The sequence below is a fragment of the Mustela nigripes genome, chromosome 2 (genome assembly GCF_022355385.1).
Source record: "Mustela nigripes isolate SB6536 chromosome 2, MUSNIG.SB6536, whole genome shotgun sequence".
In the NCBI taxonomy this organism is placed as follows: domain Eukaryota; kingdom Metazoa; phylum Chordata; class Mammalia; order Carnivora; family Mustelidae; genus Mustela; species Mustela nigripes.
Genome location: NC_081558.1, coordinates 13,713,759 through 13,734,255, shown reverse-complemented (window position 1 = coordinate 13,734,255; position 20,497 = coordinate 13,713,759). Strand labels below are relative to the sequence as shown.

At 56.6% G+C, this 20,497-nt stretch overlaps 2 protein-coding genes across 4 annotated transcripts in view; both read left to right on the top strand.

The window, feature by feature from the left end:
* Positions 1-15,570, top strand: part of JAK3 (Janus kinase 3) — a 17,662-nt gene extending 2,092 nt beyond the window's left edge. Inside the window, exons 2-24 of one of the 3 annotated variants that reach the window (XM_059389396.1) lie at positions 910-1,106; positions 1,557-1,680; positions 2,017-2,128; positions 2,318-2,463; positions 2,890-3,184; positions 3,767-3,889; positions 3,990-4,147; positions 4,839-4,950; positions 5,198-5,384; positions 5,902-6,029; positions 6,248-6,379; positions 7,483-7,567; positions 8,373-8,500; positions 9,222-9,354; positions 9,430-9,581; positions 9,706-9,856; positions 10,548-10,687; positions 10,797-10,986; positions 11,431-11,555; positions 11,768-12,000; positions 12,567-12,684; positions 12,999-13,118; positions 14,278-15,570. In XM_059389396.1, coding sequence (XP_059245379.1) covers positions 923-1,106; positions 1,557-1,680; positions 2,017-2,128; positions 2,318-2,463; positions 2,890-3,184; positions 3,767-3,889; positions 3,990-4,147; positions 4,839-4,950; positions 5,198-5,384; positions 5,902-6,029; positions 6,248-6,379; positions 7,483-7,567; positions 8,373-8,500; positions 9,222-9,354; positions 9,430-9,581; positions 9,706-9,856; positions 10,548-10,687; positions 10,797-10,986; positions 11,431-11,555; positions 11,768-12,000; positions 12,567-12,684; positions 12,999-13,118; positions 14,278-14,385 — 3,384 coding nt within the window. In that variant the 5' untranslated portion in view covers positions 910-922 and the 3' untranslated portion in view covers positions 14,386-15,570. The remainder of the gene's footprint in view (positions 1-909; positions 1,107-1,556; positions 1,681-2,016; positions 2,129-2,317; positions 2,464-2,889; positions 3,185-3,766; positions 3,890-3,989; positions 4,148-4,838; positions 4,951-5,197; positions 5,385-5,901; positions 6,030-6,247; positions 6,380-7,482; positions 7,568-8,372; positions 8,501-9,221; positions 9,355-9,429; positions 9,582-9,705; positions 9,857-10,547; positions 10,688-10,796; positions 10,987-11,430; positions 11,556-11,767; positions 12,001-12,566; positions 12,685-12,998; positions 13,119-14,277) is intronic. The other 2 variants (XM_059389395.1, XM_059389394.1) reach the window with 2 other exon arrangements.
* Positions 15,571-17,768: 2,198 nt separating this feature from the next.
* On the top strand, positions 17,769-19,412 carry INSL3 (insulin like 3). Its single transcript, XM_059387788.1, has 2 exons — positions 17,769-18,032; positions 18,901-19,412. Exons 1-2 carry the CDS (start codon positions 17,798-17,800, stop codon positions 19,101-19,103), a joined length of 438 nt encoding a protein of 145 aa, XP_059243771.1. The 5' UTR covers positions 17,769-17,797; the 3' UTR covers positions 19,104-19,412.
* The last annotated feature ends 1,085 nt before the right edge of the window (positions 19,413-20,497 follow it).

The window sequence follows — 20,497 nt, the reverse complement described above, 5'->3', positions numbered from 1 at the left end:
AAAAAAAAAAAAAAAAAAACAGACACAGAGGTCACTCCTATCGACAGTCATCAGTCTGGATCTGATGCTTGTCACAAAGAATAGATAACACCAGCTGCCAAAGCTTCCAGCCCCAGCCCCAGAAGAGCTGGAGTCTCCTAGACCTGCAGGAAGTGATGGGCCACCACTATCACCTTAACCACCGCCCCCCACCATGGAACCAGTATCTATCTGCTTCCTGGTCAGCAAATCTATACACTTGTGATTGATTGCTCATGCCTGCCTGGGGCAGGGGCATTGCGGTAATTAAGGTGGGAAAGCTGCAGATTGGCTGGATCTCTCTGCCCTGGACTGACAAGAATACACACAAATTATGTGCATCAACCAAAGTAAGAAAAGAAAAGAAAAAAAAAAGAGAGAGAATTCACACAAATTAGAGTGCAGAGTATCTTCCAGACCCCAGCATAGTCTTGCCGGGGGGGTTATGGCTCCTTACCTATCCTGCACACTCAGCTACTCTATTTCTCTCTTTCTCCATCTCTGTCTTTGTTCATTTGTTTTTAAATATTTTATTTATTTATTTGAGAGAGAGCATGCTTGAGAAAGACCATGAGCTGGGGAGAGGCAGGGGGAGAAGCAAACTCCCCACAGAGTAGGAAACCTGATGTAGGGCTTGCCGTGGGGCTCGATCTCAGGATCCCAGGACCCCAAGACTATGACCTGAGCTGAAGGAAGATATTTAACTGAGTCACCCAGGCATCCCTTTCTGTCTCTTTCTCTTTCTGTGTGTTTCTGCTCCTTTCTCCTGCCTCTTAAATCAGCTTTAGCCCTACCTCCCCTGCAGCATCTCTGTGCCCCACCCCCACCCCTAAAAGCTTCATAGTCTTGTTCCGTCTGGCCAGAACTGAGTGGCTGCTTCTGTGTGTCCAGACAGGCTACACCTATGGCGCCTCCAAGTGAGGAGACACCCCTGATCCCTCAACGTTCCTGCAGCCTCTCATCTTCAGAGGCAGGTGCCCTGCACGTGCTGCTGCCTCCTCGGGGCCCTGGACCCCCACAGCGCCTATCCTTCTCCTATGGAGACCATTCAGCTGAAGAGCTGTGTGTTTGGGCTGCTAAGGCCAGTGGTGAGTGGTTCCCTAGAAAGCTGGGCCAAAGGGAGGGGTCGAGCTGTTGGAGGCCCAGCTTGGGAGCTGGAATAACTGTCAAGTGGAGTCAGTCAGCTTTAGACCTAGGGCTTTGAGGGATGAATAAGAGTTTGGCAAAGGAGGAAGATGCTCAGGGAAAGGCTGTGAAAAGACTCAGAGGCGCATGAGGGCATCTCTTGACATAAGGTGTACAGTGTGGAAGGAGCACTCTGGGGAGAGGGGCGGGAGGCCCCAGGAAGCAGTTTGTGTGTGAATTCTCTGCTGATGGCAATGGGAAGCCATGGAGTGTGCGTGTGAGCGGGGGTGTGTTGAGGGCGAGAGCCAATGATGAGAAAGAACCCTGCAGGGATGCATGCGGCTCCTAATCATGGCAGCCCTGCAAGGGACAAGATGGGGAGACCTAGGAGGGCTGATGGGGCATTCCCACAGGCATCCTGCCTGTGTACCACTCCCTCTTTGCCCTGGCCACGGAGGACCTGTCCTGCTGGTTCCCCCCAAGCCATATCTTCTCCGTGGAGGACTCAAGCACCCAAGTCCTGGTCTACAGGCTCCGGTAGGAAGCACATCACCCCTACCCCCAGCACATCACCCCTACCCCCACGGCCATGGGTTAAATGTTACCCAGAGGGGATGCCTTTTGTTGAGGGCAAGGAGAGTTTAATACAATGGTAATCCTACAAACTTATCATCTCCCTGCACTTCCCAGCGGGTACCCCCAGGGAATTTGTGATCCTGCTCGTGGCCCAGATGAAGAACTGAGGCCAGAGGGTGTCCCTTGCTTGCCCAAGGTCACTTAGCAAGGCAATGGCACAACCTGGGCTCTGTGAGGTTTTGGCACTCTCTTCCACCGCTCCGTACCCCTACTCCAGGCTTCTCTCCTTCTGCTTAGCTTTTACTTCCCCAACTGGTTTGGGCTAGAGAAGTGCCACCGCTTCGGGCTGCGCAAGGACTTGGCCAGCGCCGTCCTTGACCTACCAGTCCTGGAGCACCTCTTCGCTCAGGTAAAAGCCTGCATGGGGCTCAGCCCGGGGTGGGGGTGGGGCGTCCACAGGGCAATAACAAGGCTCGAAGTTTGGGCGGCCTTGGCTGACCCTCTCTATGGCAGCCCAGGGTTGGGAATCGACCCAAGGGTCAGGGGGAGTCTGTAGTGCAATATCAGGGCTCACAGTTGGGCTATGACCGGCCCCCAGCATCGAAATGACCTGGTGAGCGGCCGCCTCTCCGTGGGCCTCAGTCTCAAGGAGCAGGGGGAATGTCTCAGCCTGGCGGTGCTGGACCTGGCCCGGATGGCCCGCGAGCAGGTTCAGCAACCTGAGGAGATGCTGAAGACTGTCAGGTGAGGGTTTCCAGCCTGTGATACCCAGCGTCTAGCTGGGAGTGAGCAAACGTGACTCCGCTGGGCCATCCCTAGAGCTCAGAATGCCATGAGGCTCCCCTCACACAAGCCTGCGGTGTGTGCATGTGACCCAGGACCCCACCAACCTCTGACGCTCCAGTCTCTCCCTCCCTCCTGCGGCTAAAGGCCTGTGTGTGTGTGTGTGTGTGTGTGTGTCTATGTCCGTCTGTCTGGTGGAGCCCAGTGGCCATCCCCACACTGAGGTCCTTCCCCCAGACATGTCCTTGAGTGTCTCTGTGTGTGCCTCGTGCCCCCCGGGTGAGGCCACCCTTCAGCCCTTCGGCTAAAATTTGGGTTTGTGTATGTCCCTGTCCGTACCTGTGGAGATCCCTCTCCACAGCGAGGACCTGCTACCCCCACTCGTAGCTATAAGGTCTGCCTGCCCCCCGACCTGCGCGACCTGATTCAGGGCCTGAGCTTCGTGACGCGGAAGCGCATCCGGAGGACGGTGCGCCGGGCCCTGCGCCGTGTGACCGCCTGCCAGGCTGACAGGCATTCGCTCATGGCCAAGTACATCATGGACCTGGAGAGGCTCGACCCGGCCAGGGCGGTCGAGACCTTCCCCGTGAACCTCCCCGGGGCTGCTGGTGGTGAGGATGCGAAGGGGCTGCTCCGAGTGGCTGGTGACAGCGGCATCGCCTGGAGTTCGGGAGGACAGGAGGTGTGGGCGGCTGCTGGGCAGGGCCAACGGCGGGGGCGGAGCATAGGAGGGAGGGGCAGGAGAGTGGGCGGGGTGAAGGAGGGGAGAGGACTGTGAGTCGGACCAGGGCCGGTTGAGTGAGAGGTGGGGCTAGCGGGGTGGGGGCGGGAATTAAAAAATGGGCGGGACTTGGGACGGAGGAGAGTGGTTGGGCGGGGGGCTCAGGACTGGGTTAGCTGGGCCGGGGGAGGAGTCAGGGTTGAGACGGGGCGGGGCTCCCGGCTGGACTTAGCCCGGCAGGTGGAGTGGAGCTAAGCGATGGACGGGTTCCGAGAGGGGACCGGACGATTGAAGGAGATGGGGTTTAGCAGGGGTAGGGTGGGAGACATTGGGGATGGGGTGGAGAGGGTTTGTGAAGGATGGGGTTGATAGAAAGGGCCGGGGTTTGGCAGGGGAGACGTGGGAAGGGACCGGGGCTGGGAGAGGCCGAGAAGGTCAGGGTTTACGCCGTGGGTTGGTGGGGTCCAGGCTTCCAAGACGGACTTGGGGGCTCCGAGGGGACGGGACCTCCAGCTTCAGCCCTCCCCCCAACCCCGTTCCCAGGCCCTCCAGCCCTTCTGCGACTTTCCAGAAATTGTGGACATCAGCATCAAGCAGGCTCCGTGTGTTGGCCCGGCCGGGGAGCACCGCCTGGTCACCGTCACCAGGACGGACAACCAGATCCTGGTGGGTACTAGACTATCTTCCTTTCCCGCCTAACCCCGACTGCGGGGATGCGGGACGGTCGCCTTGGGGCCGCAGCGGGCACTGACGCTGATCAACACAGGAGGCCGAGTTCCCGGGGCTGCCCGCCGCGTTGTCCTTTGTGGCGCTTGTCGATGGCTACTTCCGGCTGATCTCCGACTCCAGGCACTTCTTCTGCAAGGAGGTTGCGCCGCCACGGCTGCTGGAAGAAGTGGCCGAGCAGTGCCACGGCCCCATCACGTAAGGGTCTATCCCCGTGGGAACTCGGTTCCAATCTTGCTCACTGTCTCAGTGTCCTCTCCTCCCCAGGAGCGCTGGACAGGGCTCATGTGCTGGAACAATGCCTGGTTCATGGTTGGCGCGCAATGAGACTAGGCTCTCCCTTTTGCTGTCCTGCACAGCAGCTTCCCTTTCTCTTGATTCCTCAGTGCCCCAGAGTGGATTACTGGGGTGGACGGCACCAGGTTCTGCCTGTGATCTTTTCTTTAATCCTCTAGTAGAGCCCTGAATTTTTGGCTTATTTTATTTATTTACTTTTAAACAAGTATTCTTGTGTGTGTGTGTGTGTGTGTGTGTGTGTGTGTTTTTAAAGATTTTATTTATCTATTTGACAGAGAGAAACACAGCTGGAGAGGGAACACAAGCAGGGGGAGCAGGAGAGGGAGAAGCAAGCTTCCCGCTGAACAGGGAGTCTGATGCTGGACTAGATCCTGGGACCCTGGGATCATGACCTGAGCTGAAGGCAGTTGCCTAACGATGAGCCACCCAGACACCCTTTTTGGCTCATTTTAAAAATAGGAAGGATTCAGGGAATGTTAGGTGGCCAGGGTCCCGGAGCTTCAGAGGGACCAGGATTAGAACCCAAGTCTAGCTTGGGCTTCTCTGCCTCCATCTCTCTGTCTCTGTCTTTTCCTCCCGCCTTTCTCCACAGCCTGGATTTTGCCATCAACAAACTCAAGACCCAGGGCTCACGTCCCGGCTCCTACGTTCTCCGCCGCAGTCCCCAGGATTTTGACTGCTTCCTCCTCACTGTCTGTGTTCAGGTTGGTCCACCACTAGGAGCCAGGTGAGCAGGGAGGGCTTCCTGAAGGAGGTGACATTTGAACTGAAACCTGAAAGATGAGTCTTTCATCTTTGCTCCTTGAGGAAGGGGAGGTTAAAGGCATTCTTAGTGGAGGGAACAGCATATGCGAAGGCTTGGAGATTGGAATGAGCCTGTGGTGCTCGAGGAAGATGGGGTGAGTGGAAGGTACTGCCCACTTGCACTCAGGGACCACTCCTCTTTTGCAGACCCCCCTGGGTCCTGATTACAAGGGCTGCCTCATCCGCTGTGACCCCACAGGAACCTTCTCCCTGGCTGGCCTCGGCCGTCCCCACAGCAGTCTTCGAGAGCTCTTGGCAGCCTGCTGGAATGGTGGGCTGCACGTGGATGGGGTTGCGCTAAGCCTCACTTTCTGCTGCACCCCCAAACCCAAAGGTGAGCCTGTCCCCTCCCCTGAGCTGAGCAGTCAGGCTGGGGTCCTGCTTTGTGTGCCAAGTGGCAGAAGCCATGGGCCCAGATGGTTTAGGAAAGAACAGGTGGTTTATGGGCTGGTAGCGTAGATGCCATCTTCAGGCACAACGAGGATCCAAGAGCTGACCCTGTCTCTTAGACTCTCTCCATCTCTTGCCTCTTCCTCTGGGTGAATTTCGCTCTCAGACAAACCACAGGCATGGGACAACTGTGAGCTGTGAGTTCTTCAGAGTCTTCTAGAATTCCTAGCAGGACTGAGAGTAGGTTGCCCACAGCATTGCCTTCTCATAGGGAACCCACCCCCCAACCCCCCCAAGGACTGGAGCTTCCTGTAGTCTCAAATAAACCACGTACCCAGGGGGCCTCATCTCAGGGTTGGCTGCTTCTGGGGGAGACCCCAAATTGAGGCAGGGAGTGAGCAAACCTTAGGGGACCTTGTACCTCTGACCTCCGTCTTTCTCCTGCTACCTCCTCCCCACAGAAAAGTCCAACCTCATTGTGGTACGGAGGGGTTGTAGCCCACCCACATCATCCCCTCTTCAGACCCAATCCCAAGGCCAGCTGAGTCAGATGACGTTTCACAAGATCCCTGCTGACAGCCTGGAGTGGGTAAGCAGCCCTAGGAAATGGGTGGGGGGACCTCAGTTGGGATCCAGACCCTGGGTCTGCATTGCATCTCATTTACATCTGTGCTGTGTGGCTTCACGCATGTGATGTAACCTTCTTGTGCCTCTGTTCATTATCTGCAAAGTGGGGCCAGGACCGGGGGCCAGGATCCCACCAGGAGCCCCCTTACCAGCCTCTCCTGTTGCCTCCTCACCCTCCAGCATGAGAACCTGGGTCATGGATCGTTCACCAAGATTTACCGGGGTTGTCGCCATGAGGTCGTGGAGGGGGAGGCCCGGAAGACAGAGGTGCTGCTCAAAGTGATGAATGCCAAGCATAAAAACTGCATGGAGGTGAGTGTGATGGGGACCAGGACTTTGGGGTCAGGACTGGCTGGAGAGAGCGTTGTGGATTCAAAAAAAGTTAAAAACACACGGGTCTTTAACACAACAGAAATGTAGTTGCAGCATCTCCAAACCTTGAAATACAGAGGGATCAGGGAATTTAGATGCAAACAGAAAGAGTACACTGAACAGAAGAAATAGCCAGTGCAAAGGTCCTGCGGCAGGGTTGTGCCTGGCATGTTTGTTTTTTGTTTTTGTTTTTTAAATATTTTTATTTATTTATTTGACAGACAGATCACAAGTAGGCAGAGAGGCAGGCAGAGAGAGGAGGAAGCAGGCTCCCCACTGAGCGGAGAGCCCAATGCGGGGCTCGATCCCAGGACCCTGGGATCATGACCTGAGCTGAAGGCAGAGGCTTTAACCCACTAAGCCACCCAGGTGTCCCTGTTTTTTTGTTTTTTAAGATTTTATTTATTTATTTGACAGAGAGACAGCGCACAAACTGGGGGGGAGGAACCGAGAGAGAGGGAGAAGCAGATTCCCTGCAGGACTCTGGGATCATGACCCAAGTTGAACGCAAAAGCTTAACTGACTGAGCCACCCAGGCACCCCTCTGTCTGGCATGTTTAAAGAACAGTGAGGAGGGGGCATCTGGCTGGCTCAGTTGGAAGAGCACGTGACTCTTAATCTCAGGGTTGTGAGTTCCAGCCCCACACTGGGTGCAGAGATTACTTAAATAAATAAAACTTAAAAAAAAAAAAAGTGAAGATGGGCCAGTGGGCTGGAGAGGAGTGATCAAAGAAGAGGGGAGTGACATGGATGGAAGCCTCAGCAGGTTGGGCCACCCAGGGAAGGCTTGAGCCCTCCTTGAACCCCAAGTCTCCCACTTCTGTGTGAGAGACCCAAGGTAGATTAGCATGGGGACTTCCAGCGCCCATCAGAAAACCATGATACAGAGTCCCGTGTGTACCAGTGGTGGACTCCAAGGTCAAAGGAGGCTTGTGGTGAGGCATCCTCCTGAGGTTGATTTGTGAGCAGCAAGTTTGGGGTGCTTGGTCTGACCCTGGAGGGGAAGGAACCCGTGGACCTTCTATCCCTTCTCCTTTCCCCAGTCATTTCTGGAAGCTGCGAGTCTGATGAGCCAAGTGTCATACCAGCACCTCGTGTTGCTCCATGGCGTGTGCATGGCTGGAGACAGTGAGCAACTTTCGCCCCTGCACCCGCCCTTCCCCACTGAGACCAGCTAAAACATCATTAGCCATACAAATCCAGAGCCCGCCCTGGCTGGGCTCCTCTGTCCCCCGGGGTCCCTCACCCTCTTACCTGTGTCCTTCATTTGCCACTCTGGGGCAGCCAGCTCCAGGCTCCCACAGATAACCAGCCTCGCAGAATTATCTCAAGTCAAATGGGCCTGGGATCCAATCCCACCTCCCTGTGTACCTCCCCCGCTCCCCCCACCCCACCCTGCAGCTTTGCAAGGGCCAAGTTACCTCTCCAAGCCCCAGTTCCACCAGATCAGTATAGTAGCTACCTCTCGCAGGGCTGGGAGGGGCCAGGAGCTGCACTCACAGCGTGGAACGTGACAGGCGGGGCGGGGTGATACGTGATCTACGTGATCGTGATTGGGATCGTGATCGTGGGCGCGGGGGCCGCGCAGGGCACTGTGGGTGGTCAGAGGCCGCCAGCCCAGCTTGGAGGTTAGGCAATGATTCTGGATAGGCAAAGCTAAGTTCTAAGCAGAGAAGGCAAAGATATTAGGAATTAGGGAACAGGAGGAGGGATGTGCCAGAGAGAACATGCAAAGGGCTGGAAGTGAGATGTGGACAGAGTTCAGTGCCATCCAGGCATCTCGAGGCAATAGCTCCCATACAGGAAGTGAGGAGGAGGAGAGGAGAGGAGGGTAAGGAACCCGCAACCCACCGGGGGTGGGGCGGGGGGGCGGAGCCTGTTCAGCACGGATTCAGTCCTGCCTCCCAGCCCTGCCCCTCCCTGCTGCTGCCAGGTATCATGGTGCAGGAATTTGCACACCTGGGAGCGCTGGACACCTACCTGCGCAAGTCTGGCCACCTGGTGCCAGCCAGCTGGAAGCTGCAGGTGATCAAACAGCTGGCCTATGCCCTCAACTATCTGGTGAGTGCTCCTCTGCTTGCTCTATCCTCTGGGCACAGAATAGAGGGGCAATTGAGAGTGGGCTCTGTGGTAGGCATAGGAGTTTGGCAAGGATACAAAGGGAGGGCATTTTAGACTGAGGGAACAGCATACGTATAGGCTTAGAGGTATAAGAGTGGGAGAAGGGAATAGGTGGTCATTGGTGGATTTCAGGGGGAGTAGTGGGCCATGAGGCCAGGCAGGGGGAAGGCTTCCCAGAAGAGGGAACATGGGAGCTGGGTCTTGAGGGTTGACTAGGAGCTCATCAAGCGGAGAAAAGGAGGAGGGCGTGTCAGGTTGAGGGCACAGCCTGGACCCAGGCCTGCAGCTTAGAAGATGGGGTGCACGTCCTGGGATGCCTCCAGCAAGGTGCCTCCCAGGAGGCTGGGGTAAGGGCATGAAAGAGAGAATGTCAGAGATAGAGTGAAGGAGTATCTCAAAGGACCTTGACTGCTAGGCTGAGGACTTTGGACTTTATCCTAAAGGCAATGGGGAGCCTCTGGGTGGCTTTGAGAGGAGGGACATGGGGCAGCATAGGGGGTGAACCAGAGGAGGCAAGACAGGCCGCCAGTAGTCTAGAGAGTGGTCTAGAAGTATGGTCTGAGCAGCCACAGGCAGGCTTTGAAGGCTATGTAGTGGCTTTCCAGCCAGACTATTCATTCAGCAAACCCTCCCTTGCGTTCCCTATGCCTGGCCCACCTAGGAGGACAAAGGCCTCCCCCATGGCAATGTCTCAGCCCGGAAGGTGCTCCTTGCTCGCGAAGGGGCTGATGGGAACCTGCCCTTCATCAAGCTTAGTGACCCTGGGGTCAGCCCTGCTGTGCTAAGCCTGGAGAGTAAGTCTGGAAGGGTGGACGGAGGGACCTAGTGGGGCAGGGAAGCAGACCCCTGACCCCTGCCCCACTCCCCAGTGCTCACAGACAGGATCCCATGGGTGGCCCCTGAGTGTCTCCTGGAGCCCCGGACACTTGGCTTGGAAGCTGACAAGTGGGGTTTTGGTGCCACAGTCTGGGAGGTGTTCAGCGGGATCCCGATACCCATCAGCACCCTGGATCCTGCCAAGGTCAGAGCACCTGTATTGGCCTCTAGGGGGCTAAGGTCCAGCTTGGGGATGGGCTGGTCTGGGGGGCAAGGGGACTGCTCCTGAGGGTATACTGGGAGTGATCAGCCCCTCTCCTCAACCTTAGAAGCTTCAGTTTTATAAAGAACAGCAGCAGCTCCCTGCCCCCAAGTGGATGGAGCTCGCCATGCTGATCCAACAGTGCATGGTCTACGAGGCAGGCCAGAGGCCCTCCTTCCGTGCCATTATCCGCGACCTGAACAGCCTCATCACTTCAGGTGCCCACTGGGCCAGGCAGGGTGGGCAGGGCTGGCCTATCATATGAGGCCCCGAGGGGGGGGGGGGGGAAATAAAGTGAAATTTGCATGCAGAGCTGGCCCTGTGTGCTTGGCAGGGTTGGAGTGGTTGGTGAGTGTATCAGTCAGCATGAGCCTCAGCTGCTACTGTAACAAACAGACCCCCCCTCCCCAAGCTCCAGGCTGACCATGGTGGATATTTACCTTTCATTCTATGACGGTGTCCAGATCAACAGGTGCCTCTCCCTTTTTGGCTCCACCCATCCCATGGTCTCAGGTCCCTGTCACATCCTCTGCAGAGAGAGAGAGAGACTGTGGAGGGTGCCATGCTAGGTTTCCATGTGCCAGGTCTGAAAGGGCAGCCAGTTTTTCTCCCCCATCAGCCTGAGCTCAACCATGTACCACACTTCACCTCAGTGGAGTCTGGGAAATGCCTTTCTGTCTCCAAAGCTATACATAGTTTGCACAGCCTGGAGAACACATAAGGGGTCGGTCTGCCTTTGCTCAGCCGGCCTCCTTTTTCCAGCCTCCTGCAAGGTACCCTGAGGCTTGTAGGGGCCCTGCCATAATGGGCAGAGAAGGTAAGTGTGCAGATCAAAGTGCCCTAGCAAGTCAGCTTAGGAAAGGGACCCAGGGCCCAGTGTACCGGTCACTTACTGCCTGTGCCCCACAGATTATGAGCTCCTCTCAGACCCCACACCTGGTGCCTTGACGCCCCGTGATGGGCTATGGAATGGCGCCCAGCTCTACGCCTACCAAGACCCTACTATTTTCGAGGAGAGACACCTCAAGTACATCTCACAGCTGGGCAAGGTGAGCTGGGCAGGGCTGGGGCGGGTGGGGAAGCCCTGGTGCACATGGACACCAGCCCTGCTGTGGGGAAGCCCCGGTGCACATGGACACCAGCCCTGCTGTCTCCCAGGGCAACTTTGGCAGCGTGGAACTGTGCCGCTATGACCCGCTGGGCGACAACACAGGCGCCCTAGTGGCAGTGAAGCAGCTGCAACACAGCGGGCCAGACCAGCAGAAGGACTTCCAGAGGGAGATCCAGACCCTCAAAGCCCTCCACAGTGACTTCATTGTCAAGTACCGCGGTGTCAGCTATGGCCCAGGTGAGCCATTCCCAAACGGGTGCTCTTCGAATCCCACACCCGCATGCTCCTGCAGTGACATTCTAGGGTGGCCTGGGGACACCAGGAAGGGCGTGACTGATGCTCTTGTTTATCCAGATCTGGATTGCTGCGGGTTCGAATTCCCACTCTCTCCCTTAGCAGCTGGGAGACCTTGGGCAGGCGATTTAAACTCTCTGCGTGTCCATTTCTACACCTGAAAAAGGGGTCATTATCAGGTTTAAATGAATCAATGTATATCATAGAAAGTACTCAAGAGCCATTGGTGATAAGCGTTAGGGTTGCTGTTCCCATTTTATAGAAAGCAATATTGAGGCTGGGAGGAACCCAGGGCTGTTCTCTGATCCGGGAGGAAGAATAGGGAGGGGCAGTGGACAGAGTTGGGCTCTGTAGTGACTCCGCCCAGCCTCCCCTCCCATCACCTAGGCCGCCAGAGCCTGCGGCTGGTGATGGAGTACCTGCCCAGCGGCTGCCTGAGGGACTTCCTACAGCGGCACCGCGCGCGCCTCGATGCCAACCGCCTGCTCCTCTACGCCTCACAGATCTGCAAGGTGCGAGGCGTGCCCGGGGCCCCGGGGTCTGAGGTGGCCCAGTCTGGGCGAGGGTCTGCGTGGAGTCGCGGGGAAGGCTAAAGGTGGAAGTTTCGGGTCCAGGTCAGGCTGGAGGAGCAGCTGAGTTAGAGCTGAGGTCGGGACTGGAGTGCAGGATGGGTCTGGGGCAGGGTTAGGCTTGGGTTTTGGGACAGGTTTGGGTTGGATTCCAGGTAAGCCAGGTTGGGCCCCTGCTGGTTGCGCTGGAGTGTGGCCCTCACGCTCGCCTGCAGGGCATGGAGTACCTGGGCTCCCGCCGCTATGTGCACCGCGACCTTGCCGCGCGTAACATCCTGGTGGAGAGCGAGACGCACGTCAAGATCGCCGACTTCGGCCTCGCCAAGCTGCTGCCGCTCGACAAAGACTACTACGTGGTCCACAAGCCCGGCCAGAGCCCCATCTTCTGGTGCGGGGACCCCGCCCCGGCCCACCTCTCCTCCGCGAGACTTCGGCCCATACCTCCCTCCTACCTTCTAGGGCCCGCCATGGCCCCGCCTTCTCGCAGTCCTGGCTCCTCCCCCCTAGCGTGCTGGCCCCGCCCCTCGTCGCTGGCCCCGCCCCTACTCCTACTGCTACGGCCCTCCTGACCCCGCCCAGGTCCCCCAACTTTTCCCCACTACCCTGGCCCCCCTACTTCCACTGTCCTGGCCTGCCCCTCCTCCCCACTGCCCCGGTTCCGCCCCGGCCCCGCCCCTCTCGCTGCCCAGGCCCCTCCCGGGCCACGACTTCCTGTCCCACCCCGCTCCGCCCCTCAGTACTGGCCCCTGCCCCCTAGAGTCACGGCTCCGCCCTGACCCTGCCCAGACCTTCCGTGGGGTGGGAGACTACCCCATCCCACGGGCAGGGAAACTCTGACCCTGGGGCTGGGACTGACCTCTCACAGCTGACCCCCAGCTTCCCCCGCCCAACGTTGTTCCTTTTCCCATACTCTCCCTCGCTTTCGCATCCCAAGACTTCCTCGTCCCCTTCCAGGTACGCCCCAGAGTCTCTCTCTGACAACATCTTCTCGCGCCAGTCGGACGTCTGGAGCTTCGGGGTCATCCTGTACGAGCTTTTCACCTACGGGAACAAGAGCTGCAGCCCCTCAGCCGTGAGTCACCACTCCTGGATCGCCAGAACCTTCCTGGCCCATCCCTGCCCTGTTTGTGCTGGAGTCCCTCTTTTTGCTCAGTGTCACCTATTATATAGGCCCTTTATAATGGGGAGGAACGCTCTTCACTAAGGTTGACCCCTGCTACCACGGACAGCCCCCTCCCCCTCCATCACAGATGGCCCCTCTCCCCACCGCGCCTGACTCTGCCCCCTGCCCCGCCACCTCTACCCCTTCCCCAATCACTGGCCGCCCCTTCTCCCTCCTTCATGGATGGCACCTCCCCCACCACGGGTGCTCCCTCTTGGCCCCAGGAGTTCCTGCGGATGATGGGGATGATGGGATGTGATAGAGACGTCCCGGCCCTCTGCTGCCTCCTGGAACTTCTGGCTGAGGGCCAGAGGCTGCCGGCGCCTGCTGCCTGCCCTGGTGAGGTGAGTGCTGGAGGGCCTGCCTCAGTTTCCCCCTCTGGATTTTCCTAGGGAAGCCAGCTGGTCCCTTTGGGTTTCCCCCCACCTGCTGTTATCTCTTAATTGAGAGCATACCCTGGGGCATGAATCTGAAAGGGATTTTGGCTTCTATTTTGCTGTTCTCTCACTGTATTCCAAGTTGCAAACATTTTCAGATACTCAGTTTGCCCATCTCCAGAATGGGAATAACAATGCCTTATGGGGTGGCGGAAGTTTAGACAAATTGACCCCTCTCCCTTGCTCGGCTTCGGGTCCAGCTGACTGTCAAACTGTCTGTAAATGTTAATGACTCTTACAGTTTATCTTCACAACTTCTGTGGAAATGTCTGACATGAAGTTAGTCATTCATAAATTGATCTGCCCAGGGGCACCTGAGTGGCTCAGTCAGTTAAGCGACAGACCCTTGGTTTCTGCTCAGGTCATGATCTCAGGGTGGTGAGATCAAGCCCTATGTCAGGCTCTGCACTGGGGGCATAGTTTGCCCAAGATTCTCTCTCCCTCTCTCTCCTACCCCTATGTGCTCTCTCTCTCTCTCAAATAAAATCTTTAAAAATCAATCAATAAATAAATTCACCTGCCCAGACCACAAACATTTATTGAGTACTGACTGTATGCCGCACTCTGGGCTGGGTGCTGGGGACCCAGCAGGGGACAGAACAGAAACTACCCTGTCCTCCTGGTAACCAGCAGAGGCTAAGAAGAACATTCTGGTGGTTACTGGTGTCTAGGAAGAGTTGAACAGGAGGAAATGAGGGGGTGAGGTGGTAGTCAGGGGGACCTTTTAGAGGGAGTAATCCTGAAGGAGGAGGAGGAGCCTACCCATGGGAAAAGCTGGGAGAGGGCATTCTCAGCAGTGGACACAGCATGTGCAAAGGCCCTGAGGAGAGGGAATGAGTTTGATACACTTAAATAATGAGATGTGGGCAGATGTGGCTGCAGGGAATAAGAGAGGAAGTGATGGAAGGAGACGGGAGGGCATTAGATTTTGTTCTAAGACCTGTAGGGAGCCATGGGAGGCTTTGGAGCAGGGGAGGGATGGAATCTAATTTATATTTTGAAACTGTGAATAGGAGTCCTTTCTACCGCTCATATGTGACCCTGTTGTCTCCTCCCACTCCCTCAGGTTCATGAGCTCATGAAGCTGTGCTGGGCCTCTAGCCCGAAAGACCGACCAACATTCAGTGCCTTGGGCCCTCAGCTGGACGCACTATGGAGTGCGAGCCGGGGGTAGCAGAGAGAGTGAAACTCACGCCTTCCCTGCTTGTCTGGAGGAGGAAACCCACTCACTTCATTTTTATATCTCCTGCACACACACCTCTGGGTTCTAGTCTTTGTGCACTGGCTGTGTGACCTGGGGCAGAAGGTTGCCCCTTTCTGGGCTTTCTGCTTCACAGAGACCCCCATGGGGCAAATGACATTGCATTTGAGGGGTACCCCTGGCTTGTGGGGCAGCAGTAGTCTTATGGCCTCGGGAACTTGCAAAGATTCAAGATGAATGCCTTGGTGGAACCTGCTGTGTGCCTCGCCCCCAGAATCCAGGAGCCAAATTTAAGCCCCTCCTATCTGCCTATCCTCACAGGGTTTGGCCCTGAGCTCCCTGTCTCAGTGAAGACCTTGCAGCGCTTGAAATATACGCTTCTTTTCATCCCTCCCGCCCCTCGCAGCTGCCAGGGTTGGAAATTCACTTTGGGCCGGGGAAGGGGAGCCTGTGTGACTTTTGGGGATCCTGTGAGGGGTGAGGAGAGGCTGGGGTCTCGTCCACACTAACTGTACCAGAGTGTCCTGGGCCTTCCCTTTGCCCACTTGAACACTGGGACCCTTTCTGTCCTAACCGGAGGGTCACGCAGTTGATGACGCTGGAGACTTACTGGAGCTTTTCAGCAGCTGAGGAAAGGAAAGGCATTTTTGGCAGAGGGAACAGCATGGTGAGAGTGAGGAGGCTTAGAATACAGAAGTTAAGAGCCCAGGTGTTGGAGCCCATGGTTCTGCCACTTAATTGCTATGTGATGGTGGGCACCTTGCCTCCCCTACGGGTGTCTCAGTTTCACCTCCTGTACAATGGGCAGATAAATGGTCCTGGTCTCTTCCACAGGCAGCTTCTGGAGGATTGTGAGAAGGCATCTGGTGGAGGTTAAGCCGCCCCATCCCCAACTCCTCACCTGCCTGCAATCTTTTCTGCCACTTTTACCCCCCTGGAAAACTCTTATTTACCTCTCAAAACCCCAGCTGTCACCTCCAGGCAGTCTTCCCTGTGGCATACTCGGCCACGCCTCACCCACCCTGTACTTCCCTCTGACCGGAAGGCTGGGGGTCTCTGTCCAGATCTGACTCCTCTGACCTGGAGGCTCCCAGGGGGCTGGGCTGGGTCAGGCACAAAGGGGACTCTGGGAGCATTCCTTGAATGAATAAAGTTCAGTGGAAAGAATAGTGTGTTGCTAGACTTGGGTGATGGGGAATTTTGGGGAGTGTTTAAGCTGGGCAGGAATGTGGCTAGGGCTGGGGGATGGGGATCCCCTGGGGGCCACGTTGGAGGCTTCAGGGCTGGCTGAGGGAGAAGACACATGGTGGAGCATTGGCTGGGGTCCTGGAGGACAGAACCCACCCCCAGCTCCAGCTGCTGGCCTTGGCTCTGTCCTAAGGAACTGATTACAGGCTCTTGGTGGGTGGAAGGAACAGGCTGCTCTGGGGGGGGGGTCAGAGGGCAAGGTTGGGGTGGGAGGCTGTGGGGAGGGGTCCAACATCAGTCGGGGCCAAGCAAGTGTCTTCCAGGATGGCTGGACAGATACGAGGAGTAACAGAAAGACAAAGACCAAGAGAGGCTGAGAGGGAGAGACAGGGCAGGAGAGAGACTGTCTCCCTCTCCTCTACTCTCTTAGCGCAGGGAAAGCCACCTGCTTTGGTGGGGGCTGCTCTGGGCTCAAGCAAGAGGATTTTTAGCTCAGGCTCTTCCTTGCCTCGGATGGAGTGTCCTCCCTTCTCTCCACTCAAGTTTCCCTCCTTGGTAAACCAAAGTCCTAATGAGCAAATACAGCCAGCTGCCTTCTGGGCCCTCCCGTCCCTGCCCCGTCCAAGGGGACCCCAATATGGGAGAGACAGAGCCAGCCAACGGCCCCAGCCCCAGCCTCCTGTGACCATCGGCAAACGTGGCGATCCCTCTCTGAGGCTGTTTCCTCATTGGTACAGGAATAAGGACAAGAAGATTCTGTCTGCCCCTTGTCTCAGATGGCTCAGACTGCCCGACCACTACCGTGTGGAACCATTCTCCGGTCACCTAGTTCCCCTCTCTAAAGTGGCTGTTGTTGCTGAAAAGACTCTTGAGCCAGTGCTCCCCTGGGGGAGGCATCCAAGGCCCTGGCCCAGGCAGAGAGACAGGTCGGCCTCTCAATAACCAGTGTTGAGGTTAAAACCACTGTTTGTGGTTCTTATATGATTGCAAGATCCCCTTCAGCACCACCCATCAGGAAACACTAAAAAAGTACAGGTTAATTACTTACAAGAGTTACACAGCCGACCTAGGGCTATACATTGAGGTCATTGGTGGGAACAGGGAGCCAACTCAGGGCTTGGGGCTTTGCTTTTATTGGGGTCTGGTGAGGGGGCTTGGGTTTCCCTGGCTCACTCGTTATTGGTGGATTTCAGACACGGTGTGAATTTAATGTTCTGAGCTGGTTGGCATGCAGCTCCCTTCCCTGGCCTTGGTGGTCTGAATTCCCGGGGGGCCCGATGGCTGCCTTCTGGCCCTGTGCTCACGTGGAGGGGGGTGTGGGGCGCGTTCTCTCACACCCCCTTCCTAAGAGAGCATGAATCCCATTGTGAGCCACTCCTTCCACTACGTGATGCTCCCCTGGAGCCCACAGGTCGGCAGACACCATCACGATGAGGAGTTGGGCTTAAACATTGGAATTGAGGGGAGGGGGCTTGAACTGGTTAGGTCTCAGCCAGCCAGTGTCCTGTGTCTGGTTGGCCTGGCCCTTGTGGTTGCTCCCCCCTCTGCAATAACCATCAGGAAACTGAAAAAAATAATGGTTTCTTTCTGACAGGACCTGGAGAGGGCAGGGCACCCCCTCCCCACACACACACACAGTGAAGGGGCGGGAAAAGACACGGGGCCACGTGGTCACTGGTTGGGCTCTGCTTCTATGGGGGTCCAGGATGGGACCCTGGGGTTCCCAGGGCTCATTGCTTAGTGCTAACCCTAAACCACAGGAGTGGGAATTTAAAGCGCCAGAAGGGAAAAACACAAGTGGTCCCAAGGGCCAGTTCTTAAAACCAGCCCAGACTTCTCAAACACAGGAGCGGCGAGGACGCCTGGCTCTTTATCTAGCCGGGTGGCCGGCAAATAGGTTTATTCCAGATAAGCCGTCTTTGAAGAGGATGCCTGAGCCATCAAAGCTTAAGTCAGGCACGACAAAAAAGCCTGGCTCAGTGGTTGGAGCATGCAAGACATGATCTCGCGGTCGTGAGTTCAAGCCCCACCTGGGGCTTAGAGATTGCTTTAAAAAAAAGAGAGAGAGAGAGAGAAAACCCCATTGCGGGGTTTACACTACACTTGCACTCAGCACTCACCCCGCCCTTGACCTTCTCCCCGAGTCTTCCGCGGAATGCTTTGTCCGCATCCAAGGTCCTCAGCTGGGCCGGGTTGGATGCCTATAAGAAGGGATCCCCGCTGGGGCGGGCCTCCTGCCGCCATGGAGTCCCGCCCACTCACCTGGGCTCTGGTGCTGCTGGGCACCGCTCTGGCGCTGGCGCTGGGCACTGCGCCCGCTCCGGAAGCGCGGGAGAAGCTGTGCGGCCACCACTTCGTGCGCGCGCTGGTGCGGCTGTGCGGGGGCCCGCGCTGGTCCTCCGAAGACGGGCGGCGGGTGGCTGGCGGCGAGCGTGAGTGAGGGGCGGGCGAGGACTGCGCTCTGGGATTTCTAGGTGTGGCAGGTGCACGTCGCTCTGGTGGGCGTCGGGGGCGGGCGGATGGGTTTGCAGGCACCTACAGGCATCCGCTTGCCCGCGGCGCTTTTGTGAGTGCCAGGGCGCGAAGGATGCGTCCCCTGCCGGGCAGGAAATCAGTGCGTGGCGAGCGAGGCAGTCTTCAAAGTGCTTTCTTTACGATTTCAGTATTTTGATCTTCGTGAATTTTTGCATTAATTTTGATTTTAAAAATTTCATTAAGATATGATCGATCTTCATTGTTGAGTTTTTTGGCACTCCCTTAAATGGAGCATTGAGGCCAGGTCTCACTCTTCCTGCCCTGCGCCCGTCCTGGTACAGAGAGTAGAAAACGGATGTGTATGCCTGCGTGTCACAGATATGCGTCCTATATGCATACGTCTTTGTGACACAGGTGCCCCTGGAGGTGCAAAGGCACGCATGGGGGAGGGCTGGGAAGGGCTCTGAGGGTATGTGCCTGTGTGTGCATGTGTGAGCCCGCTGCCTGCACACATGTGCCCATGTACATGTCCCATGTCACCCCTTCTGTCTCTGGCTTTGTGAAGTGTCTATGCGTCTGCGTGATAGAGGGCTTGCGGGAACGTGCCCAACAGGGGACCTGAGCGTGGTTGTGGGTCGAGAGTGCACACATCGGGATGGGAGAGTTTATCTGTGCTCAGTAGACAGTAGGCATTTATTAGGTGCTCACTTTCTATTTGTGCACAAGAGGAGCTTTCGGCAGGTCACTTGGTGGGACGTGTGTGCATATATTGGGGAGGGGTTCTCTAGGTTCCCCCGCCCACGCTGAATTCTGCTTTGTCCCCAGGTGAGCTGCTTCAGTGGCTGGAAGGACAACATCTCCACAGGCTGGTGGCCGAAGGGGACCCCATGCTGGTTCTCATGCCACAGCCCCTGCCCCAGGGCTCTCGCCATCACCACCGCAGGCGGGCAGCCGCCACCAACCCTGCCCACCACTGCTGCCTCAGTGGCTGCACCCGGGGGGACCTGCTGACCCTGTGTCCGCACTGAACCCTCCCCCCACCCCGATGTGGCCTCGGAGGATCCAGAGACCCAGAGGGGTCTGGCCCGGCGAGCTCCTGAAGCCACACAGCACCACAAAGCCCTGTCTGGGAGGATGGTGACAATTACCTTGCTGTGCTCCCCACCTCCCCCAGGCCACCTTCCTCTGAGGGGCCAACCGTGAGAAAAATGACACCTGCACCCTGGCTTGGAAGAGCCTTGGTTTTGCCCAGATGCCAGATACTCAGAGCCAAACGTCCTCTGCCCCTCCCTGCATCCGTGTCTCCCCCTCCCCTTGCCATCTCCCCAGGGGTAAATAAAGAAGACTCCCCGCAGAATCCGAAGCAGCTGTTTGCATTTTCTCAAGAAAAACGGTTGTCCCCACCCGTCTCCCCTATCCCTACCCCCGCAGCCATGGCCCCACCACCCCTTTTCAGCAACTTGATAGCAACTTGAGAGTCATCGAAATACAAAGTGGGGAAACTGAGGTCGGGGGAGACAGCTCCTTTGCCAAGGTCATAGAGGGAGGGAATGGCCAAGTGCAGGATTTGAATTGAGGTCGTCTGTCAAGACCCGTTGGGGGGGGGGGGCTCGAGGTCACTTAAAGTCCACGTAACAGTGGACAGACACACAGACATCACAGTGAGCCACAGCGGACACTTATGGATCCAGCTCTGACCGTGTTTCTCATTTGCATGCTCCCTTCACCCTGTGATGGAATTTACATTCTAGGACTCCCGGGGCGAAATGTGAACCAGTCCCATGTTACTATTTTCCTAACATCTGCGGTCACCAATTACCAGACATCGGGAGTCCTGAAATGGAACGGTCTTCCCCTTAGCAGTTCTGGAAACCAGAGCCGGAAGTCAGGGTGGGGCAGGGTTGTTTCCTTCCCAGAGGCTCTGAATCTGCTGGGGGGGGGGGGTCTCTCTCCTGGCTTTCGGTGGCTGCTGGCAATTTTGGCCTTTCCTGGTTTCTAGATGCAGGACTCCAAGCTCTGTCTCTGTCTTCACATGGCCTTCTTTCCAGTGTCTCTCTGTGTTCATTTCTGCGTCTTGTCAAAACACTCTGATTGGATTTGGGGCCACCCCACCCTAACCCAGAATGATCTCTCCTGAATCCTTAATTGTATCTGCAAATTACCTATTTCTTTCTTTTCTTTTGAATCCTTTATTTATTTATTGGAGAAAGAGATAGCAAGAGAGGAGAGGGTAGAAGCCGACTCCCCACTGAGCAGGGAGCCTGATGCGGGGCTGGATCCCAGGACCCTGGGCTCATGATCTGAGCCAAAAGCAGAGGCTTAACCAACCGAGCCACCCAGGGCTTTTTTCCCTTTTTTAAAAGATTTATTTATTCGAGAGAGCCTGGGTGACTCAGTGGGTTAAGCGACTGCCTTCAGCTCA

Excerpts from the sequence above, each read along its gene's own strand:
- INSL3 (XM_059387788.1), top strand. The coding sequence starts at position 17,798 with ATGCCTATAAGAAGGGATCCCCGCTGGGGCGGGCCTCCTGCCGCCATG. Across the intron at positions 18,033-18,900 it reads GCGGGTGGCTGGCGGCGAGC|GTGAGCTGCTTCAGTGGCTG; the intron begins GTGAGTGAGGGG and ends CTTTGTCCCCAG.